General features: G+C 41.7%; 1 protein-coding gene across 2 annotated transcripts in view; it reads left to right on the plus strand.

The window, feature by feature from the left end:
- AGO2 (argonaute RISC catalytic component 2) overlaps positions 1 to 11,513 on the plus strand; it is a 44,059-nt gene extending 32,546 nt beyond the window's left edge. For both annotated transcript variants that reach the window (XM_048940419.1, XM_048940420.1), the window contains exons 11-19: positions 895 to 1,028; positions 1,817 to 2,001; positions 3,673 to 3,832; positions 5,907 to 5,997; positions 6,601 to 6,795; positions 7,328 to 7,462; positions 9,086 to 9,187; positions 9,484 to 9,683; positions 10,514 to 11,513. In XM_048940419.1, coding sequence (XP_048796376.1) covers positions 895 to 1,028; positions 1,817 to 2,001; positions 3,673 to 3,832; positions 5,907 to 5,997; positions 6,601 to 6,795; positions 7,328 to 7,462; positions 9,086 to 9,187; positions 9,484 to 9,683; positions 10,514 to 10,622 — 1,311 coding nt within the window. In that variant the 3' untranslated portion in view covers positions 10,623 to 11,513. The remainder of the gene's footprint in view (positions 1 to 894; positions 1,029 to 1,816; positions 2,002 to 3,672; positions 3,833 to 5,906; positions 5,998 to 6,600; positions 6,796 to 7,327; positions 7,463 to 9,085; positions 9,188 to 9,483; positions 9,684 to 10,513) is intronic.
- Positions 11,514 to 18,062: the final 6,549 nt, after the last annotated feature.

Consider the following 18,062-nt stretch of genomic DNA (forward strand, 5'->3'; position numbering starts at 1 on the left):
CTGATTTTGAGTGCTCTGGGTGGAGCAGCTCTGTTTAGGACAACTCTTTTAGGGCATTATCTCTGTTAGCACGTTAGTCTCAAAACTGCCTCTTCCTGTAGAAGTATTACTTGGCAGGTTTTTCTTTACAGTGACTTTTCAGATGGCTTCTGCCTGACTTAGTTGTCTTACTGTGGTGCCTTGCAAACAAAAAGCTTGTAGCATCTTCATCAGTTACATAGCCTGTCTTGTTGATACAAGATCAAAGCCTCCATGTCTGGCATGACTTAATTCATGGAGGCTTCTCATGAACTTCTACATCATGCATTGCCAGCTGATGACAGTTCTACCAGTGCATCACAATAACATCCGCTTGGTGGGAGTAAAAGGATTGTGCGTGTCAAAGTTCAGTAACTGGTCTCCTTTTGTCATCTCGTGGGTCTTCTCTGCAATTGTGTGAGTGGCACCCAACCAGCATTTGCCTCTGCTTACTGGTGTGTGAAATATTGATAGCACTTGAATTAAGTGACACTTGGAGAGTTCACTGTGCAGTTGTAAAGTCACTGTAGAAATGTGTATTCCTGTTAACAGCACATTCTGACCATGAATCTTTGACTCAATCCATGCATAATTTCTGTTTGCTCTTAATTTATATTACCAAAGAAAATCATCAACAATAAACATTGCCTGCTCCCTACAGTTATTTTTCTTAAGAAGCTTTACTTTTCACCAGACTAGCAGATTGCCTTGTTGCAGTGATAGGATGATCTTTCTAAGATAAGATGGATGATTGAGCAGTAGAGAAAGAGCTCAGATAATTAAATAGCTTACTAGTTGGAGGGAAGCATAAATGGCTTTTCTTAGTATGAATCATTTTCTGATTTAATGTTTTTTTTTTTTTCTTTCCACACCCAGAATAAAGCAATTGCTACACCGGTTCAAGGAGTTTGGGACATGAGGAATAAACAGTTTCACACTGGAATTGAAATAAAGGTTTGGGCAATTGCATGCTTTGCTCCCCAGCGCCAATGCACTGAGGTGCATCTTAAGTAAGTGCATTGCATAAGGTGATAATTTTATTACTTATTATGTATGGAAATAGGCTTATGTCAAACAAAATATGTATTCTAAATATGGCAGTATATCTTTAACGCTGCTTTTGATACTCTTTTGAATTATGCAGCATACAGCATAATGAAATCCTCAAAATTAGACTTGCCAGAACCAACACATAATGCAGGGCAAAGCTCCTACCACAGTGAGGGCTTGGGATTGAGTTTAAGGTGGTCAAAGTGATTAATGGAGAGTATTCATCACTGAATGTTTGTCAAGACTTAAAGCTAACTTGTATGTTATAACCTGGTTATATGGCAGGGAATAATTTGTGTACTGTTAGAATGTTTGCGTACTAAAGAATATTTTAACAAGTAATCCAGCTTTTGTCTCCAACTTTGCCCAGGCCTGGAGGCACAGCAGTACACACGATGGTACGCTTGCAGGATCAGTAGAGCTGCTTGTTTTGTTCACTGGGAACATTTAAAGGAAGCTTTTAGATTTTCTGTTTTTTTGTCACAAACAAATGGAAAGTTATTGTTAAAAGTGGTATCTGCCGTCCTTGGGCCTGCGTGCCTGTGTAGCTGGATTTCCCTAATTCTTTTGCAGTTTCTTTCCCTTCATGTATGGGCAAGTGCTGTGTTTAGCTGCCCTTGCAGGTGACAACATAAGGATGTTGGTTTAGATGATTTGCCAAACAGCTCGGGAATGTTTCCCTAACAACTGGTGAGAAAACAGTGGAAACACAACCTTTTACATCCTACTGTGTGTTTCAATCCTTTAGGACTTTCACAGAGCAACTGAGGAAGATTTCCAGAGATGCAGGAATGCCAATCCAAGGGCAGCCATGCTTTTGTAAATATGCCCAGGGAGCTGACAGCGTGGAGCCCATGTTCAGGCATCTCAAGAACACCTACACTGGTCTGCAGCTCGTTGTAGTAATTTTACCAGGAAAAACACCAGTCTATGGTCAGTGAGTGCCAAATCATGAGCTTGTGTTATAATCACAGTTTCTGGCATTTTTTTCTCAGTTGTCTGAATGATGGAAGTCTAATTGACTGCAGATTAAATTTGCTGCTTTTCTTGTGCTGCATGATGTTTTATATTAATACCTTAATTCATTTCATTATGTTTGGCTGTGCTTTTAACTTGCTCTTCCTGTTGGGTTTATTTGATACACGTTTTGTCAGCAGAAAAGCTAAAATCAGAGCTTTTGAGAAATTGATTGAACTGCTCTGTGGTTGATTAAAATACGCTTACTGCAGTTCTACATATATTTACTGTAATGCTAAAAGTTCTGAGTGAATAAAGAAAAAGTGAGTTTAAAAACTGCCTAGCTTTTAGGACATCTTTGCTAACTCATGCCATCAGCCTTCTTCAGAAGGCTGAATGAAGTAGAAAGCTTTTGCCCATGGCATTTTGTGGGTGAAAACTCAGCAGCTCTTGGAGACAGATTCATAGAATCATAGAATCACTAATTTGATTTAATCAGATTGATCACTGGTGCATTTCACACAGCACATACACACAGGTTTTAATTTTTGAGACAAACCACACATCTTCTTTTTAAGATCTTCCTGTACTGCTCCTTTTCATGTCCTGCCTTCCTCCTCTTGTAGTTTACCCTGCCTAATTGCAGCCCCATAAACCACCATCCTCTGTCTTCTCCCGTAGATTTGAGGGCTCTGATCACAGCCCGTCTGTATCATGCAGCTGCACAATTGTCTTTCCCCATCCCATCCCTCACATTCACCAATTTAATATAGCAGAAAATATGCTCCTGATTCTTACTTTTCCAAAGGTTATCTGATATAAAGTCGAAAGTAAAAGATGAAAAAAGAAGCTGCAACTAAAGAATGCTTTTTTCTTTTTTGTTTTCAACCTTCCACATAAAGTTGCTTGTCTCTAATTTGGTCAGTAGAACTGCAGTGCAAAATGACATCTTGCACTGTTCCTCCTCCACGTTTAGAGGGGATGCTTTCTTCTTTCTAACCACTGAGAGGATGTGGTATCATTCTCATCTACTCTCCTTATAATCATCTTTAGTTATGGTTCTCTGTGTTCCTCTAATCGTCATCCTTCTCCCTGTGTTCTTCCATACTCCTGCATTTCCTATGCACATGGCCTTGTCTCCTCCTTTTCGCTCTCCTCAGAAAGTCTTTTTTTGTGCAAGTCAGGGTTAAAGCTAATGAGCTGATAAGCTAGAGGGATGTAATATTCATGGTTGGCTGAATGCTGGCACATTAATACTATTTTTTGAGTTACTGGTCCAGAGTTTAATAAAGAAAGAACTGCTCGTCGTCCTGATATTATCCGTATTACCTGACTTCATTTGCTGAAGATTTTTCCACGATTATGGTGGCACACTATAATTCTGACACAAGTAGTGTAATTTAAGAAGAAAGTTCAAATGAGCCACCAGTGCCTTTGGTTACATTTAGGACCCAGGCGCTGTGTTGTCAGCAGATGGAAGCAGGACAGGAGGAGGATGTTTAGAGAGCGGGGTTGGGTCAGGGAGGTAGGTTTGTTCTTATTTCCTCTTCACTGAAATGAGTACTGAAACTCTAGGTGTCAACAAACCAACATCTGGTGCACTGATCTGTACTACAGAAGTATCTGTGTGTCTTTTCTGTCCTGCAGCGGAGGTGAAGCGTGTTGGTGACACAGTGCTGGGAATGGCTACGCAGTGTGTTCAGATGAAGAATGTGCAGAGAACAACACCTCAGACTCTGTCTAACCTCTGCTTAAAAATAAACGTCAAGTTAGGAGGTGTAAATAATATTTTACTGCCACAGGGGAGGTAAGCCATCTTTTATGAAGGTGAAGAGTGTTGTATTGTAAAGGGAATATGCATCACAGAACTTTTTTTTCCCCTACAGTCAATAGCACTGTAGTCTAAGTGATCTTTAGTCAGGCTGTCTTCTGGCTTCTAATGCAGTCCTGCAAAAACTGGGTTACAAAGAATGTAGTGGAATGCTTGTTCCAGTTGAAATTGGTTCTAAGACAAGTTTGTATTGCAGTCTGCCCGTTGAAACTGTATGCTTTCATTTGAGTGAAAGAAGTCTTTTTGCTTTCAGTTTCCAAACAAATAGAAAACATCTTTCGAAGTAGTGTCCTCTCCTTTATAATTTGTGTTCAGGATTGTTTGTCTTGATGTACGTCTCAGTTTCGGTAGACATCAAAAGCAATGGAAATTGGGAGCAGAAAACTAACTGATTGCCAGGATTTACCTTACAGTTTCCTAATAGTGTTCCAGTGAATATACGTGCACATACACTCTGACTGCAGTTACTTTAATCAAAGTGTAGTGTTAGGTTTCTGCTAGAGTGAAAACACAGCACTTTTTACAATCCTTGCATTTCGGGTTCTAGAGAGCCTATGGAGTAACCTGCTGCATCATTCTTAGGATCCCATTTCAGAGAAGTAAACACTCTGCTTTGCACAGATAAGCAAGTTTTCACTTCACCATGTTTAGGTTAGTCAGATGGCAGCTGCTCAGAAATAATCCCAGAAGTACTTGGCAGCAGGGAAGCACATCATCAGAGGGGAGATAGATTTCATGTGTCTCGATAAATTCCCTTACACTGAAAGTGTACTCAGCTTTACTCAATAAACTGTATGTTCCTGAAAATGGAGTTAGGTAAAGAGGGAGAGGAGAAACAGCACAACTGCACACAATGCCTAAATGCTTCAGAGGAGCCCGTTTTTGGGTTTTTTTTAAATGGAATGCTTAGATCATTTTGTTGGTTGTTGGGTAGAAGAGCCTTTGATTTGTTGAGCTTCATGATGGTTGCAAGCAGCTGCACTTAGAATTACCTTCAAATTCCTTTTGAGAGCAGGCCAGAAATCACTTGAATCTGTCTATAGTAACCATTCCTAATCCACACTCACGCACAATTCCAGTGCCCTGAAGTCTCCCATTTAACATTGTTTTGTTAAGGAATAAAGTTGAATCTTAACATTCCCAGTGCAATGTGTGTATGGGAACTGCTGAGTCACGGCCTGAACCTCTGATTAATCACCTGAGGTGAGCCATGAGTCAGCCAGAGGAGCACAGCTGAAGGCAATTCACCTGTGCTGCCGGAAGGGTGGAGCCTGGCTCCACCCCTCGTGGACCTATTTAAGAGCTGGCTACCAGAGGGGAAGGATCTCTTCTGGAGATCCCCTCTTTTGGTGTCCTTTGGTGAGCTCAACCCAAGGGTAAGCTCTTCCTCTTATTCTCTTTTGTGATCCTTGTTTGCTTTGCCTTACTCTTTTGATTATATTGCGATTATAACATCTTGATATCTATTGATTATACACAATTATATTGTGATTATAACATCTTGGTTATACAAATGTGTTGGTGCTCTATTTTGATGCAAGAGACCAGTATCTTGGAGGTTTCATTTGACTTGCAAATACAGCTTGAAAGTTCTGTTTCTAGATCAATGGCTATGATAGCCATGTTTTTTTGTACTTAATTACTGATGCTGACTTTCATTTGTAGAAAAAGTTGTAACCTTTTGTGTATGTGTGCAGTTCTTCACTTTTCTCATATGGTATTGGATACTTAAGGAGCAGCGTTTCATCCTTATTTGTGTTCTAATTAAGGGAAGATGTGATTCTTCAAGTTTTTAAAAAAACAAACTTTTTGTGCTCCTTTTTAATTTAAATGAGAAGTCATTTAAAAATGTGCCTAAACATTTTGTATCTAGCATGAGAAGTTTGATGGTGATGTGTGAGTACTGTCACAGTGCAGGCAATGGTCTGATCCATTGCAGGTTGTAGACTAATGCATGGCAAGAGCAGAATGTGCTGTTTAGTTGACTTCTGATGCACTTTACGAAGTGTAAAGGTTGCTGCTTTTACAAATCAGCTTTGTCTTCATACAGACCACCAGTATTCCAACAGCCTGTCATATTCCTTGGTGCAGATGTAACCCATCCTCCAGCTGGAGATGGAAAAAAGCCCTCCATTGCTGCAGTGAGTACACTGTGTGGTTAACTCCTGCTTTCTCCACTGTTCAGTTATGAAGCATTTTATTACTCGCAGTTCTTCCGTGGCCCATTTCTTCTGATTGCCCATTTATAGCATTCTAAATTATTTTTCTGCAAAATCGAATGGAACTTTGGAGAGCTTGCTCTGCTGCTAATTATGTAAATGTGTGTATTGTGTTGTAAAATGCCTGAGATGCTAATACACTGAGGAGCTTTTCTATTAGCTGGTATTTATCGACCTGTAAGAAGCTGGCACATGCTGAAATCTGCTTTTTCAGCAGTTAAAGATATTAAGAATTTAGCTAAACAGGAATGTGTCTGCTTCAGTTGTGGTTTGAGCTTCCTGATCATAGAAGCATAGAGTGGCTTGGGTTGGAAGAGTCATCAAGCTCCAAGCTCCCTGCCACAAGCAGGGCCACCAACCTCCAGATCTGCTCCTGGGCAGAAACTGTGCAGTAATTATCTTAAATATAGGGTGCTCTGCCTTATTTAATAACAAAGGTCTTAGTGCAACTGTTGAGCAAATAGACAAAGCAATTGCTTTCACGTTTGCTGTGGTATTAAGGTCTGCATTTTTATTTTCCAACAGGTTGTAGGAAGCATGGATGCTCATCCCAATCGCTACTGTGCCACTGTTCGGGTCCAGCAGCACCGCCAAGAAATCATCCAAGATTTGGCTGCCATGGTCAGGGAGCTGCTGATTCAGTTCTACAAATCAACCAGATTCAAACCGACTCGTATCATTTTCTACAGAGATGGAGTTTCTGAGGGGCAGTTTCAGCAGGTTACGTTTCGTTTTGACATTTGGATTCTGTTGTTTTCTGGTGATAGATGTGGTTTTATGTAGAAATGAACATCCACCAATCTCTTGCATTCCAGCCAAGATAAGTGGGGAAAATGTTTTCGTATAATTAGCAGAAATCCTAAAGAATTGCTTTTTGTTCATTGCACTCAGCTTTTTTTCAGTTCTTGTTGATCCCTGTAGCACTGTAAGTGACTTCAGAGAGCTGGAAAAAAGCACACATTTGAACAGTTCTGGAGATGATCCCTTTTACTAGCTTGAAAAATAATTAGTCTGTTGAATATTCAACAGCCTAATTACATGTTACTTTGTATTTGGCAGTTAAAAAGATTTTGACATGTAGCTTATTAGTCTGAGCTGGTGAGCTAATTTCTTCTCATTAAGTGAAGAATCTGAGGTTTGATCGTGCGTGCTTTGACATCTAACTGAGTGACAGGGCAAGAGGGAGCACGATATGGGGTTAATCTGAAAGCTGGTTTTGTATTTATCACATGTCTTTATGTTTATGATTCAGGTTCTCCATCATGAACTGCTGGCTATCAGAGAAGCATGTATTAAACTAGAGAAGGATTACCAGCCTGGAATTACATTTATAGTTGTGCAGAAAAGACATCACACCAGACTCTTCTGTACAGATAAAAATGAGCGGGTACGTTCGTGTTGTGACTGGCAGATATCCAGATCACAGCCAAATTGCTTATGTGCTGTATGGAAGGGGCCTCTGAGGGCCGTGTGGCCCAATCCCCTGCAGTGAATGGGGACACCACAGCTCAGTCAGGTTGCCCAGGGCCTGATCCAGCCTTGCCTTGAATGTCTCCATGAACGGGGCATCCACCACCTCTCTGCAACCTGTTCCAGTGCCTCACCACACTCACTGTAAAGGACTTTTTCCTTACATCCTACTTAAGTGTACCCTCTTAAAGCTTGAACCCATTTCCCATTGTTCTGTCACCACAGGCCCTGCTGAAGAGTCTGCCCTTTCTTTCCTGTAGCTCCCCTACAGGAAAAAGCTCCCCTATATGAAACGTTTGTCATGATTAAAGAAATGGGTAACAACTGTGTAACATAGTGGGTGAAATATTTCTGCCTGTTAAGGAAAATGTTCTTTTTCTTTCCCATATGATAAACCAGCAAGAAGCTTTTATGAAACAGCAACAGGATATTTTGTTCAACAAGTCTGCTTGTAATTTCTTGATGTTACTCAAATTCTTCATTCTTTTCAGTTTTTTACTATCTCAAGACACTTGGATGTAGGGATTGCTAGGGTGGCAGTATAGAGCTTAAAGGGTAGGAACATGAAATAGACCAGGCATTCTCAGAGAGATCTGTTCAGTATTTCCAACAGTGCTTAAGGCATGGCTCATCCAGTTCTAAAGTAGGGAGTGTCTGTGGGTTTTGATTCCTGTTGGGTGTACAGTGACTTTTGGGTAGCTGGCTGTGATAGAAACACCTGCACAGTAGAAACTGTTAGGTGAGATGAACTCTTTCCTTAATGCTGTGTGTAAGGCAGGCAGATGTGTCTTGGACACCAGTGATTTGATTTGGGAGTATTGAGTCAATATGTGATTTTGTATCTGTGAACATCTCAGATGGTTTTATGAATGCATTGCAGTCACCATTGTGTCTCTTGTGAAGTACATGTGGAAGTGTTTTGCCCTTTCCTGTGGGGAGGAGATTCCCCAGGGCAAGGATGGTGTCATTGCTGGAAATGAAGAGTTCCCAACTGCAAACCTCTGTTCAAATGCAGCATTTTTCTTCAGTTCTTTTTCCTGCTGCTGGGAATCTGTATGTGAGCATTCGAAGCCTGCTGCAATTGAGGGCATTATTTACTGTTAATGCTGACATGAAGGTGATTTTGTATATTGAGAACACAGCTAAAATTGTTTTAAGGTAAAAGGTATTTCTGAGTTCAGCTTCCAACCACAGATTGTCCTCTGTGGGTATAAACAAGACAGATTAAGGGGGATTCTGTCCTTAATTCTGTCACAAAATGGGAAGGGGAAAGGTGTTTGACAGATCAGCTGTGGGAAGCTCTTCCTGCATTAATCAGAAAAGCTCATTATGATAGATAACCTCAGGGAAGATTTTGCAGCTCATCTCTTTTCTTTCTTTTTTTTCCTCTCAATAGTAGAGACACTTCAAATTTTAGTTTCAGTTGTCCCTTCTGGACTTCCTGCTTTGTACAGATTCTTTTGAAATGTTTCTTGCCTTTACAGCTGGAAAAGAAAAAAGTTTATGTGCATTAATAAATCTGTATGTACTGTTCACACAGGTTGGAAAAAGCGGGAACATTCCAGCTGGTACCACAGTGGACACAAAAATCACCCATCCATCAGAGTTTGACTTCTACCTGTGTAGTCACGCTGGTATTCAGGTACAGCATTTGGCACGGGGTGGGAACTTTCAAACATAGCATTGGCTGTTGGTATTCCTGGTGGTGTTTGCACAGGGGACAAATCATACAGCCTCTGTGTTTCTGCTTTGTCCTGTACTGCTAACATCTAAAAGAAATGAACCTGGCAGACAGGAAGCACGCACTGTGCTTTCAGTTTACTGTGTTGAATTGCTCCCACGTAACTTTGGGGAAGCAGGCAGTTCTGTGGCAGTTCACCCTCAGAGGTGGAAATGTAAGGAGTTGTTTTTGACGTTGAGTATGTGATCTGCCTTCAGGGAACAAGCAGACCTTCACATTACCACGTCCTCTGGGATGACAATCGTTTCTCTTCAGATGAGCTGCAGATTCTTACCTACCAGCTGTGTCATACGTACGTACGCTGTACTCGTTCAGTTTCCATCCCTGCACCAGCATATTACGCACACCTGGTTGCCTTCAGAGCCAGGTATCATCTGGTGGATAAAGAACATGACAGGTGAGTTGCATGGCTTTGGATTACTACAGAATTTGACAGGGCTTCTGGGATCAGCAGCATCCTTGGTTAGCAATTGGAGGGCAGATTGATTGTTTTTTTTTCTCCAGTGAAATACATGCGGGGAGTGGCCAGGGGTGGGGAGAGAGAAGAAAGAGGTGTTGTGTTCATGTATCCTTCTTTGCTGTTGTTCCATTTCAGAACTTCAGTAATGTTTTAAGGGGAATTATCTTAGTACAGAAAAGACAAAGGGCTGTTGGAGAGGGTCCAAAGGAGAGCCACAAAGGTGATCGGGGGACTGGAGCACCTCCCCTACAAAGACAGGCTGAGGGAGCTGGGCTTGTTCAGCCTGGAGAAAAGAAGGCTGCAGGGTGACCTCACTGCAGCCTTTCAGTACCTAAAGGGAGCCTACAAACAGGAGGGGAATCAACTCTTTGAAAGGGTTGATAACTGCAGGACAGGGGGAAATGGTTTTAAGTTGAGGGGGGAGATATAGGTTGGATGTGAGGGGGAAGTTCTTTACTATGAGAGTGGTGAGGTGCTGGAACAGGCTGCCCAGAGAGGTTGTGGATGCCCCGTCCCTGGAGGTGTTCAAGGCCAGATTGAGGTGTTCATGGGCAGCCTGGTCTGGTATTAAATGGGGAGGTTGGTGGCCGTGCCTCTGGCAGAGGGTTGGAGCTTCATGATCCTTGAGGTCCCTTCCAACCCTGGCCATTCTATGGGTCTGTGAACTTTTGACCATTCTATTCAGAAGAAAGGAATGGTATGAAAACCTTACTTGAAAGGAGGGGCAGAATAAATATGGTTTCTTTCCCCCCCCCCTTCTCTTTCAGTGCTGAAGGCAGCCACACTTCGGGTCAGAGTAATGGCAGAGATCATCAAGCACTTGCAAAAGCAGTTCAGGTTCACCAGGACACGTTGCGCACGATGTACTTTGCTTGACATGTTTCAATGTTTAGCGACTCAGTACGGCACTGAGTTGGATTCACGTGAGACCAGCTGCACTTAGACCAACAGTTGCCCAAGCTCCAGTGACAGCCAGCAATGAGTGATGTATCTTCATTTTTATTTTTCCCCCCTTTTTGCAGGAAAGCCTTCCGTCCAGAATTTCAGACTTGGTTATGAACTGCATTCTTTACAAAGCCCCACGATTGTTGGAAATGTGGTTTGCCAAAATCTCTTAAGCTGCCTGTTATAAAACAGACCCATATTTTATAATTAAATCAAGAGCTGTGATCTCAGGGCTTAGGGGAAAAAAACAAAACACAAAACTCTTCATTGTTTGCTATTCATTTAATTGCTTTTAATAATTTGGAGAGATCTAATTCATACTAAAGTTAATGGGCTAAAATGCTGTGAATTAGCTTTTAATACAAAGGAAAGCAGAGCATTTTTTGACTATTCATGAAGCCTTGGTTTCATTCTAGATGCATTTCCAAAAGTTTTATTTTCAAAAGAAAAGAATGACAAAATTCTGCTTTCCAGCTGTCTTACAAAGATTTTTTTCTCTGCGTGTCTAAGGGCAAATGTATTTTCTGAAGCTTGTTCTTGAATGTTTTTTATTGTGCTGCATTTAAAAATGTTTTTCATAGACTAAAGAAGAATTTTAAAGCAGAATGAATGAACTTGTACCTGAACTTTTAATAGGCGCAGTCAGATTGGCAGAAGAAGAGGTGCCATTTTTAAGAAAAGAAAAAGAATTTAAGGTGGTTGTTTTTTTTTGTTTTTCAATCATACTGACAGCTAACTTTAGAATTTGTCATACAGGACTGTGACACTCTCCAAAGTCTCTAAGGAATACGGGTCTGTGGTGATAAATACAGTACAATCCTCTTTCACTGTTATGTTTGAATTAATGTAAATTTTATATGTGTTTCACAGTATTAATGTGATAGACTAGATGCTATTATTTATTTTTATTTACTAAGGAGTGCTCATTATACTTCTGTTAACATATCAAGAATGCTTTGGATTTAGAAATTAAAACCTTATCGTGAGGACATTACTATTCAAAAGCAAAAATATGCAATTGACTTTGATGCGAGAGTTGAGAGCTGCGTACAGAGGACGCTGTGTAGCAGTCCTTTGGAGAAGGGCTTCTCAAAGTGTACACACAGCGTAGCAGGTTTTACCTGTGCAGTCAAAGACGCACACGAGACCAACGTTCTGCATCCATCCAAGCACAAGCAATTGTATTTTATTTATGTGTTGATTATTGGGGAAGCTGGAGCTCTAAGAGGGGGAGGTGGTTTGATGTTTGTCGCGTGGACAGAAGTCAGAGAATCTATGCAGTAAAGGTAAATCTTAGGAAACTGAAGTTTACTTAGGAAGGGAGGTGAAACCTTCGTTATGCATAAGAGTAAACGTGAGCGTTTGGCCATTCTCCTAGGAGAAGCATTAATTAACTGGTAGTTATTAGACAAACACTTCTGTTAGTTTGCACACTGGGTTCATTAAAAACCATAGTACATATGAAAACCATTGCACTAATGATGATGCCACAAGCAGGTGTAGAAGAGAAAGGAAAAAGCCCAGGAAATGTGTTTATGCCGACTTGTTTTTGTCTATTTTCGTAGGAAAACTTAAAATCCACCCTCTCAACGTGTATTTTAAAGATGTTCTCTTCCATTTTGCTTTGTCTTTTCCCTTTTCTCTTAGCAGATGCTCAGTCACTGTTCTGAGTCCATATACCTCTAGCTGCTGAGCTGGGCCAGGAGCTTTAAGCAAGGCAGAGGTGTGTGCCACGCAGCAGGGAGCCCGTAGCTGGCTGCTTGCTCAGTAAGCTAGGAAGTGCCCAGCCTTTGCTGCATTCAGACTTTTAGGTACGTAACTCAGTGCAGATTCCAAGCATCACCTTGTAGCAGCGTGTTGGTGTTGTTCAGGTGAAACAACGATGGCAATCTTGTTAGCAGATGTTTGTGTTGTTCTCGTTTGTTGGTTATCCTGCCAGGTCAGACCTTTGTCTCGTGATGTGAATCTAGCTTTTAAATGTTAGACAATATAACAGAAAGCAAACTCCACGTTGCGTTGTCTGTCTTCCCGTTTTCCAGCAGCCAGGCTGTACGTGCCTCCCTTACACGTACTGATCACCTGCAGAAGCTTTTCACACTTGACACATTGCACTTCTGTGTGTTTGCTTCGTGCATTTCAGATTTCAATTTGGCAGAGTTTTATAAATGAATTTATTTTTATATGAATTACTCTCAACAAATACAAGGAAGATCAAGCATTTTAAAACTCCAGTTATGTAATTTGCTGCTTGTTACGCGGAGACCTCTTGGATGTGAATTTTGTCCTCCTTTTCCCTCTCTGTGCAGTTCTGGCATAACTGACAGATGGACAGATGGGGTGAGGAGGACAGACAAGCTGTCTTGACCCCAAATCTTATTTCTGAAGCAGGTCACGGCACTCCCTGCACCCTCTGGTGGATGCATTCTTTGGGCTGGCATAGTAGCTGTGGACTCCTGATCTGAGAGTAGCCATCATCTGTGGGTCCTCTTGGAATGAACAGAGATTTCTGTGTAGTTTTCCTTCCCTGAGTGTGAAGAACTTGGGATGGTTACATGCATTTCAGGCTGGAGACGTTTCTGCCTTTCACTGATTTTTTTTCATCCTCTCTTACTGCTGATTCTGCAGCTTGATTTCTCCCTCCTTTCCCTTGCTGCCCCTTTTCCCCCAACTGGTGAATAATCAAATAGTTTGAAGCCTTTTTCTAAAACAACATTGATGAAGGTACACATGTACAAAAGTGCAGTGTGCTGTAAACCCAGAAGCTATCTTTCTGGCAGCATTCCTAAAGTTCCAAGTATTTCCTATCCCAAAAGAAGAAGAAGAGGTTGGGGGGGGGAACGACCGAACACCTCCAACCTTCCTGTCGGTATTATTTGCTTACCTCCCATGTGTTTTGTCAGAACAGCACTATCTCAGGTAAACACAAAGCTCAAGGTGTCTCTGCCTCGCACGCGTTCCTGCTGTCGAAGTTGTAGCTGGGGTTGGCAGTTATAACCACTGAGTCACTGTGCAGCTCAGGCCAGCAGTAACCAAACACGTTTTACCCTTTTGCAGTTGTGTTTTGAGCCGTGCAAAGGAGACGGCAGTGCAAAAGAGCACTGGGCAGGACCTCTTCCATTGCATTCCTTGTGCTCTCTGTTATTTTCCAGGCAGTGACCTTCTGCTTGAATTCACCTGTTGGTGCAAGCTGTCGTGTGCTTAGCAGTCTGAAAGTTGATACTGATTGCACCCTGGTGACAAAAATATCTCATTCCCATTGCAGGCAGGAGCACCGTTACGGACAAACTGATGCCAGTACTGCAGCATTTCTTTGGTTTCAGAGCAGCTCACCTTTAAAAGACTGTGCTTGAGAGATGGACAGGCATTAATGAGTTGCTATGGATTAGTCTTCTGGAGTTTGTACTGAAATAATAACACTATAGGAACAAAAATACTCCAGTACTGAAGTAGGTTGTGAAATCTCTGTCCTTGGAGAGGCTCAGACTTGGCTAGGTGTGGGGTTGGGCATCTCCAAAGAGCCCTCTCAGAGCACAGGGTTCTGTGACAATCCCCATATTAACAAAGATAAAATATAAAGCTGTCTTTTCTCATGTTCTGGATGTAATACAGTATTGCTTATTTTTAGAAATTTCTGCTCCAGTGGCTCAATATGGAACATCTGCTCTGCATCTTGTACCACCTGGGAAATAGAGTCGAGTCAGTGCTTAGGAGGAAATATCTTAATGTGAAACGTTGGAAGCAGGTGAATTTGTCTCTGCCTTACGTGATTTTGGCATCTCAGATAGCTGTATGCAGCGTTAACACTTCTCATCTGTATGCACTGATGTAAGGTCACTTCTGTATATTAGAACTCCTTCTTCTGCCTTGGTTCAAGTTAGAGTGCTGCAGCTATAAAATTTGGATTGCTGAGTTGCAGTTGTTGATCTTCCATGTTGCAGAAGTTTTGGTCAATTTCCTCACGTTTAGGTCTGTCACAAGGATTTGAAATAACTGTGGAGGTTTTTCAGTGCCCAGGTAGCCTTATGAAAAGATGGAAGTTCCTTGTTAAGATGCTTTTGAAGCTTTATCAGAAGTCATGTGTGCTTGTGCAAAGAGACTTTGTATTGAAAGCAGATTGGGACACGGAGTGCTTTGCACACAGCTGCCAACACTATTTCCTTACTGCAGCAATAAATGGTCACGTGCATCTCTCCTGAAAACCCCAGTCTTTTTCATACCAGTGTGCTGGAGACTTCTTGTGCTGGAAGAGCAGGTGTGAGTGGGGCCATCTTGGTGTCACCCCATAAGAATTTATGGTGGCACAGATATATTTTACATAGAAAAAAGGAATGTAAAAAAGTTCTGTTAGTCACACTTGATACCAGTGAAATAAACTAACTTTTCCTATTTGTTTTAATACTTTTCTCTTTCAGTAACCTCTTTGTGTGTGTGTGTGTTTGTCCTGACCCGTGTGCTTTCTCAATTTCTAATACAGAACAATACATTTTTTTACCTTTATATTACATTTGGCAATGGGCTTCTTGTTGCACTCTTGCAGTCTTTTCTAAGGAAAACTTTAAGTAGGAGGCAATTGCACTGATTGTTTTTAATCTCCCTTTTTACTGTAAGACGTTTTTGGCATCTGCTGTAGCTGTTTAAAAATACTGTAAATAGTGCTCTGTATAGCAGATATTGAAACGCTGTGGATCTCAGTCCTTGTACTTCCATTGTGGGAATACTCTCATATTCTACAGTATTGAGATAAGAGCTTTGGTTTTTCAGTGTTGTTGTACTTGGTTTGCATTCTGGTATGAATCCAAGGGCACAGTTGCTTTCTCACGTGTTTCCTGGCTTCTTTCAGCATTTGATTCCTGCCTTGTGTTGAGAAGAACCAACCTCTGTGGCAGAATAAGTAGAACCATGGGGCATTGGGATGGAAGTTACTATGCTGGGATGCAGAACAGCAAGTTTTGTCCCCAGTGACTGGAAAGGTGCATCCCTCCAAAGATGCCCTCAGTCTGATGGAGATGGGGTTTGCAGTGTGCGCGTGGTGTGGTGCGCAATCAGTTTCATGCTTCAGTTGCTTTTCTTGTGTTGTTTTTTGCTTGAAGTGTTAATATGAATGTAATGGCTTGGCCAAATCACTACAAAAGGTGTTTTTATAGGACTCTTAGTTAGCAAGCAGATGCAGTTCAAGGCTACCTCCTGTGTTCCTCTGCAGATAAATTAATTTGTGAAGTGAACCTACTACTACAGCAGCCAAAATGCTCCCAGACCAACTGTATTCTTGTTATGTATTCTGCTTTGTTCCTTGCTGGAGAGCTGCTGGTGCCATACTGTGATCTTGGATGTCTTCCTGAGGTGTCCATGCCAAAGTGGTTGTTGAAGTCTCAGAACTAGCAAGGCAGATCTCATCCAGCACGCCTGCTTCCATGCAGTCCCTTTACCTTCTGCCCATTCCCTTGCTGAGTTGATATACTGTTGTTTCCAGATGAGAAGCGTTTTCATAGTTTAGCCATTGGCTGAAAAATACTATCATGTTTTCATTGCAAATGACATGAAGGTGCTTGAAAATATATTTTGAATCTGAGGTAAAATATATATATATATATATGAGTATTTTTTTAACACTTTTTGGATAAGTCGATGTGAGACTGTAACGTTGAGAATTATTCCCTGCTCAGACCACATTTGATAAACTTTGAAGTGGAGAGAAAAAGATTTGGAGTATTGTTTGTATTGTGACTGCTTGGTGTGTCAGTTCAGTGCAGAGCCTCGGCTGTAACTCAGTCCTGAAGTAAGTGCACGCCAACTAAAGGTGCTTCACATAACCTGAATAGAAACTATAGAAAACTGTGTTAATGCATCACTGTTTACGATGCATCCAAACAAGCTTCCTCGTTTTGTAATTAGCCACTCTGCTGACAGAAATGCTCCCTGGTTGTGCTCAGTGTGCTGGTGTGCTTTCATAGCACAATTCTAGCTTATGGGCTTTGTGCTCTGGAAGTGAGCATTTCAGAAAGAAGTTAGCCCAGGATTGCTTGCTGTCTTCAATGTCTTCATCTTTAGCCATCGATGTGAATGATGCTTATTTCTGGCAGGGATGATTGCTGATGTTCTGGTTTGTGGAAGAATTCTTAATGAGCAGTGGTGAGTGACTGAATAAATAAGTTCATCTAATAACTAAAGGGATGATGTCCGAAACACTCTTTCCCATTTGCTGTTATAACTTAACAAGGCTCCCTGCAAAAGCATGAAGTGTTTTGCTCTAGGGGAAATGGCTCCTTTCAGAAAATACTTTGCTGTGTCTTGCTGTTAGGAATCCACAGACACTGTTGGCATTGCTGTGGCTTCAAAGAGGTTTCAGGGCACTGAACTTCTCTGTGAGAAAAACCTTACACAACAAGGAGAGGAACATTGTGTGCTTCATAGGAAGGTCTGCAAACCTGAAAGAGCATCAGGAGGAGCCCAGCACTGGATGTCTAATATTGAGAAATGCCATCTGTGCCATGCAGCTACCCCATCCTCTGTGGAAATAAGGCCAAGTGAAACACTATGCACAACCCCGACCCCAGAAGGGCAGTGTTGGTGGGTAGGCCCCTGGAGGCTAGGCTCTGCTTTTAGCCTTTGGTATTGCAGAGGATTTAGGACTTGGTTGGAGTGAAGACAGGGACATGTGCTGAATTTGTAGGTGAGAGATTGGTGGGAGCTGGTCTTGGAGTTTTGCACTTGGCAGCGCTAGAAATGTGAATGGCTGCTGCTCTTTTCCTTCTTTTTAAACACCTTCAGAAGAAGAACTGTTTACAATTTGTCCCTGTACTGCCTCAACAGATGCATCTTAAACTACCTGTGGCAGCTCTCCAGCCAACCAGCCTACCCAGCGTTCTGAAGAGCCTCCAGTTGGCATCAGAAGGCTGTGTTAAAGGGTGTGTTTGTTTGTAAATAGTGGCTTTGTGTGCACAGATTGCCTCCCCCAGCCTTTTGGATGTGATGTTCTCAACTGAAATACCAGCTGGAATAGCTGCTATCTCAGCAGCTATGACTTAACCTCAGAGTAAATTTATGAATTGGCCCTAAAGCATAAATTTAAACATATAGGATCCTGAAAAATGAGTTGAGACATTTCTGCCCATTTTGGTTTTGAGTGTGCTTGGCAAACATGAGCAGTGGGAAGGTCAGCAACCAAGCTCGGGAGTTTCTAATCCCCTCTCTGGTTCCTTGGTTAGATTTCTCATCAGAAAAATGCTTGTGATGTGGATTCTATTCTTTCTTTATCAGCTTTTCCTGTTCCCACATACACAGACAGGAAGCTTGGTTCTTATCAAGGTATGTAAAGCTGTGTGGTTGTGCTTGTCATGCACACAGCTCAAAGCAGATATGGTCCATGCTGTG

This window comes from Lagopus muta, chromosome 3, assembly GCF_023343835.1.
Source record: "Lagopus muta isolate bLagMut1 chromosome 3, bLagMut1 primary, whole genome shotgun sequence".
NCBI classification, from domain to species: Eukaryota; Metazoa; Chordata; class Aves; order Galliformes; family Phasianidae; genus Lagopus; species Lagopus muta.